At 39.7% G+C, this 11,532-nt stretch overlaps 1 protein-coding gene across 2 annotated transcripts in view; it reads right to left on the bottom strand.

Annotated features, from left to right (window-relative positions):
* Nucleotides 1-9,419, bottom strand: part of AQP9 (aquaporin 9) — a 36,170-nt gene extending 26,751 nt beyond the window's left edge. The window contains exon 1 of one of the 2 annotated variants that reach the window (XM_032481096.1): nt 9,061-9,419. In XM_032481096.1, coding sequence (XP_032336987.1) covers nt 9,061-9,171 — 111 coding nt within the window. In that variant the 5' untranslated portion in view covers nt 9,172-9,419. The remainder of the gene's footprint in view (nt 1-9,060) is intronic. The other variant, XM_006181701.3, reaches the window with a different exon arrangement.
* Nucleotides 9,420-11,532: the final 2,113 nt, after the last annotated feature.

The raw sequence follows: 11,532 nt of genomic DNA on the forward strand, positions 1-11,532 counted from the left end.
AAAGACTGAGAAAATGTATCCCTCACACACCCTTCGTGAAAAATGTCCTAAAGAAAGTTTTACTACCCAAAGAGATTACACCTGAAAGAAAGTAACAGATGAATGTAGCAATGATTAGCAAATAAGCTGGTAAATGACAGTAAATTTAAGTAAGTGTTCACTCTTAAAAACACCAATAATGAGAATAATGAGGGTAGGATTTTAGATAATAATGGCATAAGGTAGATTGGTAGATTTTTAGAAGGTTTTTGTGTTGTTCAGAAGGAAAGAGATGTTGATTCACTTTACTTTGTTAATGCAAGAATACTTTTTTTTTTTTTAATTTAAGGGTGAATGCTTAAAAAATAGAGAGAGCAAGCAAAGAAAGGGGAGAACTAAAGAAAGCTGATCAGCTCCATAGGAGAACATAAGAAAGGTCAAAGCAGAAACTGCTAAGTGGGAAACAAAGAAACCACATTAAAAATTAAACAAAGTTGCCAGGGGGACTGCGGTTGGGGTGGGGTGGGAAGGGACTGGGATTTCAAAATGTAGAATAGATAAACAAGATTGTATGTGTAGCACAGGGAAATATATACAGGATCTTGTGGTGGCTCACAGCGAAAAAAAATGAGACAATGAATATATGTATGTTCACGTATAACTGAAAAATTGTGCTCTACACTGGAATTTGACACAACATTGTAAAATGACTATAATTCAATAACAAAAGTTTATATATAAAAAAAGAATTAAACAAAGGACATCATCATAGGTACAGCAGAGATTTTTAAAAGTCATAAGCAAATACTATGAAAAATCATTTCAAAATGATTACTTACACTGTATTAATTTTGAAAGTATTAACGATTTTGAAAAACTACATTTGAAAACAGAAATGAAGTACAGTTCCCTGGTGGGATGGGGTAGGGGAGGGACTGGAAGAGAGGAACCAAACTGCCAAAAACGGAATTAAGAATAGAAAATCTAAATTAGACACAGTTTTAGAGAAATTTTCTCTCAGACATGTCTCTCTCTTTTTCAATTCACAAGCTAAGTAATCTTCAAGGAACACATAATCCTTATTTTATACAAGATGTTCCAGAAAATATAAAAAGAGGAAAAATAATTCCAATTCATTTCAAGAAGCTAATATAACCTTGGTAATAAAACTGGGTAAGGACAACATAATAAAAATTGCAACTTAATAAAACATTGCCAACTAAATGCTGGATGATTAGGTGGGAATTAATCTCAGGAGTGTAAAGATGATTTAATACTAAAAATATTTATCAATATAATTTTCTTTATCAACAGATTTTTTAAAAAACCCATATGCTCATCGCAATAGATGTAGAAAGATTTTTTTTTAATTCAACAATCATTCCTAATGAGAGTTTTAGTAAATGAGGAATAGACAGGAATTTCCTTTCTCAAGTCAAGAATGTCTACCAAAAAACCTCTAGAAACTTTCATGTTTAATGATAAACCATGAGAAGCAGATTTTAAAAAGCTGGGACTAGAACAAGAATGCCTCCATTATAGCTTCTAACAACACTGTACGAGAGGTTTTAACTACTATAATAAGACAATAAGAAGAAATTAAATGTTTAAGGACTGGAAAGAAAAAATTATCTCTGTCAGCACAATCCAGTAGAACATTTTTCAATGAGAGAAAAGCTCTGTTTATGTGCTGTCCAGTACAGTAATCAATAGTCATAATGTGGCTCTTGAGTGTGTGAAATGGAACTAGGAAGACTGAGGAACTAAATTATTATTTTATTTAAGTTTAACTTCAACTTAAGTAGCCACATATGGCTAGTGGTCATCAGATTTGACAGCCTTGATCTATACAGAATATCCAAGATAATCTATAAACTTACTTGAATTAATAAGATAATTACCAAGTTTCCTGAATGCAAGATCAATATAACAAAAATCAGTATTGTTCCTAAACCCTAGTAATAACCAATCAGAAAGTATAATTTTAAAAAAGGTACTATTCACAATAGTGATAATAACCATAAGACAGCTAGAAATATATCAAACAAAAATACATATGACTGATGCCAAGTAAATTACAAAACTTTGGAAAGAAGTATAAAAAGCAAACATATGAATGAAAAACTCTTCATGGGTGAGAAGATTCAGTATTTTAAAATGTCAATTCTATCCAGGATACTATAAATTCAATGCAATTCCAGTTAAAAATCTCTACAGGGTATTTATGGAACTTGATAAATGGATCATAAAATTCATGTGGAAGAATAATAGGCTAAAAATAGCCAAGGCAATATTGAAAACAAAAACAAAAACAAAGGAAGAAACATACCAGATAACAAAAATTATTTAGAAAGCAATTATAACAAAAATATGTGGCATTTGGACAGAGAGATCAATGGAACTAAATACAATCTAGATATACAACTACATTTAAATGTGAACTAGTGCATAATAGAGATGGCATCACACTCAGTAGAGACAGGACACACCGGTCAAAAATGGTACTGGAACGATTGGCTGTCCTTCCAGATAAAGAGACACTTACACCAGACGCCAACATAAATTCCAACATAAATTCTAATAATTTAAACACCTAAATATGAAAAGCAAAATATTGAATTATAATTAGAAAACACAAAATATCTTTAATGTCTGGATTTTAAATAAATATCAACATCCTTTAACCAATAAGAGAAAGCAGAAAAACAAAACCAAACCGAAATATGCAGAGGCTATGAGGAGGCAATTTCCAGAAGAGACAATCCTAAGGTTCGGTAAACATGAAAAGGTCGACTGCACTAGGAATTCGTTAAAATTGCTGGTGAATTTCCCTTATATCATATGAGCAAAAATATACGAGTTGGATAGTATCAAGGGTTGGTGAGTGTGTGAAAATGGGAACTCATGTTGCTGCTAGTAGTGTAAATTTGAAACCGCTTTGGAGAGCAATGTTACAAAGCACATAAAGGTGAAGATACACATCCTAGGGCCACCAAACCCACTTCCAAGCATGTACTCGAGAGGAACTCAGGAACACATATACCAGGAGATGTGTACAGGATGTTCACAGCAGCAGCATTGATAACTGTGACAAACTGCAAACAGCATAACAGTTCACGAGGGGAATGGATATATAAACCTGCCCAACTACACGACAATTAAAATGAATTACCTACACCTACACATCCCCAAGTAGATAAATCTCAAATTGTAGAAGGAATACAAGCTATGAAGCCATGTATGTGAGTTTGCAAAACACAGCAAACTAATGTAGCTTGTCACGGGCGGCAGTGGTAAACATTCAAAAGCATGCACAAGAGTGAAGAGAAACCAGAGAGGATGGATTCTAATCCAGCTTCACCACACATTTCCCTGTGGGTCAGGAGCTCCACCGCACTAAGCCTTAATTTCCTCATCTGTAAAATAAGAACAATCCCCTATCCCGTTAGATTTTTTTCAGGATTAAAGTGAGTGTTAACTCAGCTTTTGGCCTCATCACGTACCTGTGTTCTCTCACCTCAAGCCCCTTGACACCCTGTTGAAGGCACAGGGTAGAAGCCCATGTGGGACCTTGTATTTGGCTCTTCCACATCTCAGATTTAGAACCTTGGACATTCTTCAAGTGACAGAACACCCACGTGCGGAAGTACAGATCCATGCAAGGCAGAGTACAGGACAGAAATAATAAGTAAATAAAAGAAGCAGGTAGGGTTGGCTGTGGATGTTCTGTTTGATGTTCTGCTGTGGTAGAAAGAGCATCTGACAGAATTCTCTGAGCAAGCGACTGGGTCTCTCGTTTCCTCATCTGAAAGATGCAGGAATCAAACAATAGGGACCACTTCATTCCAAAGCCAGTATGTGAGGGCCTGAGGGTGGAGGATCCCTTCCTGGCTGCAGCAGACAAGCCATTGGAGGCCAGCAGAGGCTCCTAGTCAGTCATCTGTCAGCACACTGACAGCTCTTAGTTCCACGGGACACTGAGTCCTGGACATCCCAGGCCTGCAGTGGGGCGCGACTTTGCAAAGCCATAAGCAAGAACCAAGCAGAGAGAAAACAGAGGGCAGGGGGCTGCCGAGCCAGAAAAGCAAGAGAGAAGAGCTGTGGGGCCTCTTAAGGGCCACTTCCCTGCAGGTCCTTTGCTCTGGGCCACAGATTGTTCTCATGGAGGATCCAGCAAATAGAAGTCCTGGGGGGAAACACAGTACTGTGCATGGGCAAAGTGTTCACTAAAGCCATGGAGAGATGGCTGAGTTCCTTCAGAGTCCTGGTGTTACAAGAGGTTTGAATGTCTTTGTAGGTGGTGAAGAGGTCCAAAAACTTTATGCTAATAGGTCTATAAAATTTTCTTGTCATGATCATGCCTGTTCGATACAGTAATCTTTTTAAAAAATTCTTACTTTTTATTGACGTGTAGTTGATCTACAATATTAGTTTGAGGTGTACAGCAAAGCAATTCAGTTATTCATATACATACATATATATATATATATATATATATATATATATATATATACACACATTTTTTCAGATTCTTTTCCAATGTTCTATATAATAATCTTCTGACACTCTACTATCTAATGTATTTTAGGCTATAAAATTACCAAAGTTCTCTTTGGCTTTCACATGAAAGGAGTCAATTCTCATTAAATAATGGTTTATTAGGAATGACTAGAGTTAAGATATCAAGCCTTACTCATGCATTCATGGGATGGGTGACCTTGGGTGAACCTCTTAGCTATGGTAAATATTTTCCCGTCTGGCAAAATGAAGTTGATCACCTTTCTGTCTGTCTGTCTGTCTCCCCCCCCCCCCCCCCCGCCCCAAGAAGAGTTATAAAAATAAGAGTCCAGGTGAAAAAAAACTGTATGCCTCTTAGAGGTAAAGCACAGTGGGAACCCAAGACCAGTGCATAAGGCAGGACAGCTGGGCTCCACGCTGATTCCAAGGGCAAGTGACTGCACCAGCCTCACTCCTACCTCATCGCTGTCCTGTGAGTCCCTGGGAATTCTAAATAATGTAGTGGACCAGAATGTCCTGAATGACACCCTGCAAAGCAGACTTATTTTAAGAACTGGCTAATTTTAAGAACTTTCCTATTTCACTCTAAATGCTGACCATATATTCTTTTATTTCAAAAGCTCCCTAAGATGGAACAGACCTATTCCAATATCTGAGCACACTTTGTAATAATCATTTAAAAGCCCTACAACTTCTATAGCCAGCATATCTGAGAACCCGCCCAGAACAGAGGACGTGAACTTGGTGACTCTGGCAAGGAGAGAAGTTTGGTCACGAAGTCATGGAGGAAGGCAGATCAGAAATGGGAAACACCGTGGGGTCTGAAATTTCTCTGCCCATCCCGCCTCCTCCCTCCCTCTTGCACTGCCCACTCCCCTCTGACCTCCATATCCTGTGTCCCAGGGCTCTGCCCTTTCTATTTCCCTTCAGGGCACAGATAAAAGGTATTACTTTTAGCAAAAGTATCTGCATTATTTCATTCTTAGATATGCCAAAAGGTAGGTGTCTAATGTACAAGCTTGATAGAGTGAGAAAAGAAGGTAAGGTCTTTCCCAATACACAAGTAGATGCTATCCACTCAAAAGTCCAGCCGGGAAGGATGCCCTTCCACCACAAGAGGAAATATGGTTGCTTGCTGGGCTGTTTGCCTCAGCGTCTTCAAGAGTATGAGCTCTGTATGAAAGAATCCCGAAATGTTTGGAAAGCAAAGAGGGTACACGGAATGGTGAGGCGTGAACACAGCTCCTGAGAGAAATGACAAGAGATCTTGAGAAGTTCAGCCCAAAAAAGGAATTATTAATTCAACACACATCGATGGGGTCCCATTTATGTAGGGACAGAGTTTGGTAGTCGATGCCAGGGAAAGGCGTGGGCACGATGCCCAGGAGGGAACAAAGCAGCTGTTTTCAAGTACTCTCAGGTAAAAGAGGGGAAGGATCGAGGGGTGAGGGAGCCAGCATATAATGAGCCTCCTATGTCAGGAATTTTACAAGGAGTGTATATTCAATGTGCACTTTGAAACCCAGACACCATGGGCCCACATGCAGAGGGCTGAGAAATCTCCTGTTCTCTGCTTTCACCGCACACATGTCCCCGTGAGGTGAGCAGTCTTTTCTGCTTAGGGACACAACTGATGGTTGGTCTCATCAGATGCTCACCGATTAGACTCACATGCCCACAAGTGAATCAGAGATAACTTGGGGCTCTCGTCTATGGAAATGTTAAAGCAGAGTCTGATTTACTGTCTATCAAGGACTGGCCAGAGGAATTCCAGCAATGGGTGAGAAGTATGTGGAAAGCGTAGGCTCTAGGATTAGAAGGAATCCCAGTCCGCTGCTTTCCTGGTTTTGGCCAGTCACTTCATCTCTTTGAGCCCTCATTTCTCCAACTGTTTATGAGTGATAATAAAGCCTTCCTAATGCAGCCACTGTAAGGATTAAACAAATATATGTAAAGAAGCTAACAAATGGGCGGTACTTCATACATACTCCCTACCTCGGCAGCTCAATGCTTCTAAACCTCTTCTCTGTGATGGGGAAGACGCATTGCAAGCCTTCTCCCTGGCACTAGCAAAGGCAAAAAGGCCTGCCTATCCCTATGTCTAAAAGGCCAACTTGGAGCGAGCTCTCTAGCTTAGGATTTAATTATTGGTGTGTTTAGTCTTACTCTACAAAAAAAATTTTATGGACCTTCTCTTCCCTTAATGCTTACCTGTAGCCCTTATCAGTCATTTGCACCGCAGTGAAATGAGGTTGAGACGCTTTCCTTAATTAAGAGCAGTTTTTGAGAGGAGCGGGGGAACCGGCATCAGACTCCCAGTGTCTGGGGGAAGCCAACCTCACAAATTTGAAGGACCTGTGAGTCCTGCACATCCTGCCAGCTTTTTAGTGCTCCCTTTGCTCCATGCCTTATCAACGTGCAAAGCTTTTTACTAGAGAAAGCAAGGCAAAATGCACATTTTCTAATAAAGCAGAAACAATTACTTTGGATAATCTTTGAGCAAAACCATGTAAACTTATTAGTTAAAAATTTGTGTTTCTGCAGAAATTTCTTGTTTACACATCCCCACAAGCCTCAACAAAATTGAAGATGAAAAATCACAATTAAAGATTTCATCAGGGTTCGCTTTAGAAAATATACGAGTAGACAGAAATCAAACCTTTCAGGAAATAATTGGCTTTAGCCAGAAAAGATACAAAGCTTAATTTTTCAACATACAGTATTTCTTTAGTTCCTGCTTTGAATAGTAATGGAAGGCACAGTATTCTTTGCATGAGTAGAATAGTGAATGGCTAAAAGCTACTTTCATTTACTCAACTTAAACAGGATGGGATTATGAAATAGGTCCTTGTTAAGAAATAAAAAGGGCTTTAATTTGGGGAGGGTTACAAAATACATAGATGTTTAGTTCACTTCCTCCTCTATATTATTGCAGAGCACTCAGAACTGTAACTGAATTGGCTTCACTTGTCTGTACCACAGGTCACCATGAAGATGAAGTGAGGCTGTGGTAATAACCACTTTCCCCTTGGGCACCAAATTGTCAACATGACTCCAGGGTTTCTGTCTCCCTGAGGGCGATTTTCCAGTAAGCAGTGACTAGAATCAGAAGAATCTTGGATGTTTCTCTCTCTTTTCCTCCCAACGCCCTTCCCCACCCCCTGCCCTGCCCCTGCCTAAGTCACATAGGTGAGCAGTGAGGATGGTCAAGAGAGAATGTGAGAAATTATCCGTAACAGTTGAAAATACTTGGATGAATCAGGTAAAAAGAAGCCTTCAGAGACTAGAAAATTTACTACGCTCTCTCTTTTTACACTAGTTCCATTTTTTGAGTTCACGTTCACTTCTCAGTCTTGGCTTATTCTCCTAAATTATTACGTATTCACTCAAAGCAAAGACCTTTTTTGTTTTTTAAATTGAGGTATAATTAGAATTAACAATGATTCAATATTTGTTTATATAGTGAAAGGAACACCAGAATAAGTCTGGTTAATATCCATCACCATACACAGTTACACCTTTTTTGGTGTAATGAGAACTTTTAAGATATACTCTGTTAGCAATTTTCAAGTGTGCGTTACAATATTACTAACTATAGTCACCATGCTGCACATTACCAAAGCACTTTTAATGTACAAAGTTTATGGGCAATCTTAAGAAGGATGGAATTATTCGAACATGGAGTAGGGAATTTTTGAGCAGGTTTTTGTTGTTACTTGTTTAAAGCTGGTTAAAAGCAGTAGTTGCTTCCCATGAAGATGATTACACATTTAATTTTCTGCTCACAAATTGTTTGACTCCAGCTAAAACTTCAGGATCCAGAGAATGCTGGAATATGCAATAGGATGAAAGCTTAGACCCCATGCCACTTGAGCAAACTTTCCAGTCTTTTCTTAATAGCTGTACAAATCTCTGGACAAAATCCTCAAGAGGTTCTTAGAATCCATCCTTCCTTTATCTCTGGAAGGTTTTTGTAACTGTCTAATTAAAACTCTTCAGAGATTAGCTTGAGTTAAATAGAAAAAAAATGATATAAAACTGGACCTTTGCACAGTACACTATTTCTACCTAATAAATTAGTACAATTTCTAATTTAGTAAAAATCAAGTGATCTGACAACACAATCTTTGCCAAGCAATTGTGATAATAAGCTGTTTCTCGGCATCCATATTTCTGGACTGTCAGTACTTCAAGTGACTGAACCACCTCAGTGTCTGTGGGAAACAAGCAGGAGATCAATCAACGAACCAACGAGAGAAATTTCTAACCGCTGAATTCACTCATACAGTCATCTTATAGCCTGAGTAAACTCTGAAATGAAGAAAATGCTTCATGCCCCCTCTTCCACTCCCATCCACTTTTGTAGATAAATGGAGTACATGGAAACCTAAAGTTTTGGCCACTGAGTAGCCAAACAATCTGGAAGGAACTTGCTGTTTCCTGGAAGAGATGAGTCCAATGATGAACTTAAAGAAAAGGAACCAAGACAAAACCCTTTACCACCAACAAGGTTACAAACGAGGCATTGTTGGGTCAGAATTCAGGAAATCAGAAAATACTTACAATCATTATAAATGTGCCCAAGAACTCGGAGAGCATTTCTTTTGCTAAGCTGCTCTTCAAAACCAGTCTCTGCTTCCAGCTTTTCTTCCTTTGTCTTGTCTCAGACTGCATCCTGGGGCTTCTCCAAGGACCGCTCTTTTCACCAATACCTGCTTCTTCTGGTTCCTACTTCACTGACACATGAAATGGAAGTTTTGACAGCTGCTCGCAGATTCCTGGAGATGCCTAGCGAGATTCTCTGGCCGTTCAAATCCTGCCCCAATTAGAGCCTGCGGCTTAATCCTCTTTTGGTGAAATTGTCATTCCCTGTTCACTGCTGTTTATTTGAAACGGTGAGCTAGAACCTGAAATCCCAAAAACAATCCTTTTTGTACCCGATGGATTAATCATTACCTTTATTCTCAAGGTATTTTTTCCCTCTGTTGAGTTTTTTTTTTCAAGAGATGAGAAAAGAGATGTGTTGGTTGTGTTGCCAAACCACAGCGATGGGCTCCAGGCCAGAAGAGATTTACATGTTGCACAATTGCAAGCTTCTGATTTTTTTTTCCCCTGTTCGGAAGTGGGTGGTTGTGGTGTTGCTTGGAATTGTCAAATCAGGTATATATGTATATATCCAGTGTAAGCTCTCTTCTGAAGATTTCTTGCAAATTGGAGAACATGAAGAAAATATAGAAATGTTGTTCTGCAAGATTAGTCACTCTTGTTTTCTTCCGATAACATTTCAGTAATTTAATGACACCTCCCTGAGGGTGTTAAGAATCACTGCATTTGCTCTAGAGGTGAAATTAACTCACGGAGAGACCACTGCAAGTTTCACATGCAAGTCTGTAGGACAGGATGGGATCTCCTCCTCAGTTACTGTAGCCATACTTCATCTACTAAGGATAGTTTGGGATCCAGAACCAGAAGGATCGATAAGCTAACTTAAGAAGCACTGCAGTTTGAAAACCAGGTTACTCTCCTTCATTTATCATGAAATATTTAAGCAAAATGAATTGCAAATAAACAATAACAGCTTGAAAGTCTACACTGCTTGGAGATCGCTGAACCAGAAAGAGATTAATCTGAGTACATGCCACCCCAATTAAACAAGAAAGGGGGTAAATATACCTGAACAAGGCTTCTAGGTTATATCTTTTAAGTTTGATGAATTAACATCCTTGCAGGCAACAAACCGTGTCCAGGACTAGCTTCTGGTCATGTCAGATATTCAAGCCTTCAATTGTTTTTTGAAACTAGTTTTGTTGGAAGAAATAGAATCCAGCAGTTGCTTCTGAATACCAAGGCAGTCCCATGGAATTAGCGCTCACACTGTGTGCTTCCTCCCAGCCCTCCCACAGAAAATCTGTCTCTCTTTCAGGCCCTGCCTTATCTTTGCAGGAGGCCCACAGTCAGTCCCAGCTGAGGAGGCAGGCTGGAAGAGAAGGAGGGGTCTGGAGAAGAGTTCAAGGGCAGAAGACACACCTAATCTGTGGGTGAAACCCAGAGTTTAGGCCTAAAGAGATTATAACTTGCCTGAGGACACGTCATTGCAGAGCCAAGATAAGAATGCAGCATTCTGACTCTAACTCCTGGTTAAGACCTCGTGGATACCACTGTCTAGGAGAGTCATTTAGGACCACACTATCCCCAAGTCCCAGTGGATGGACCAGAGGAACAGGACTTCATTGTTGTGACTACACCTAATGCCACACAAGTGTGTTCTTTGGTCTCTCTGTTCACTCACCTTACAAGTATTTATGGCATACTCATTATGTGCCAAGCACTGCACTTAGCAAATCACCTGGGGCTCTTGCCCCTTACAGAGCTTAGAGTCTCGTGAGGGAGACAGACACGAGTGAAATAATCATGCACACAGAAATATGGAATCACAGCAGAGATGTATGCTATGAAGATGGAGGACATATTTTTATGAGTAAATGTAAGAGGGGGATTTCATCTTGCCACAGATCTCTGGTGGCTTCTCCTGGGAGGTCATGTCTGAGCTGAGATCAGAAGGAAGTGTAGAGGTTAACTACTTGAGGTGAAGAAGGTCTTGGGGCGGAGGGTGGGGATGGAACAGTATGGTGCCTATCCATGGACGAAAGAAACCCGCTGTGACTGGCTTCCAGAGACAGCACAGGAGCACAGTGCAAATGAAGCTGGAGCCATGGGCAGAAGCCAGACTATACTGAGCTTTGTAAATCATGTTTAGGGTTAAGAGTAATAATAGGTCACTAAAGTGTTTTAACTTTAACAGGGCATCACCAGGTTTGAGTTTTGAATAGATCGTCCTAGCTGTGAGGTGGAGAGGGGACTGGAGGGGCCTAAAGTGAGCATAAGTAGACTCATTGTTGGGGGGGTGGGGTGCGTAATACAGAATTCCAGGACTAGGTTGTGGCTTTGACAATGGAGAGAAATGGAAAGATTCAAGAGTTCTTTGTATCTTAAAATTGGAAGGACTTGCTGGATTGGCTATGAAGGATAAGAAAA

The sequence above is a fragment of the Camelus ferus genome, chromosome 6, assembly GCF_009834535.1.
Source record: "Camelus ferus isolate YT-003-E chromosome 6, BCGSAC_Cfer_1.0, whole genome shotgun sequence".
In the NCBI taxonomy this organism is placed as follows: Eukaryota; Metazoa; Chordata; class Mammalia; order Artiodactyla; family Camelidae; genus Camelus; species Camelus ferus.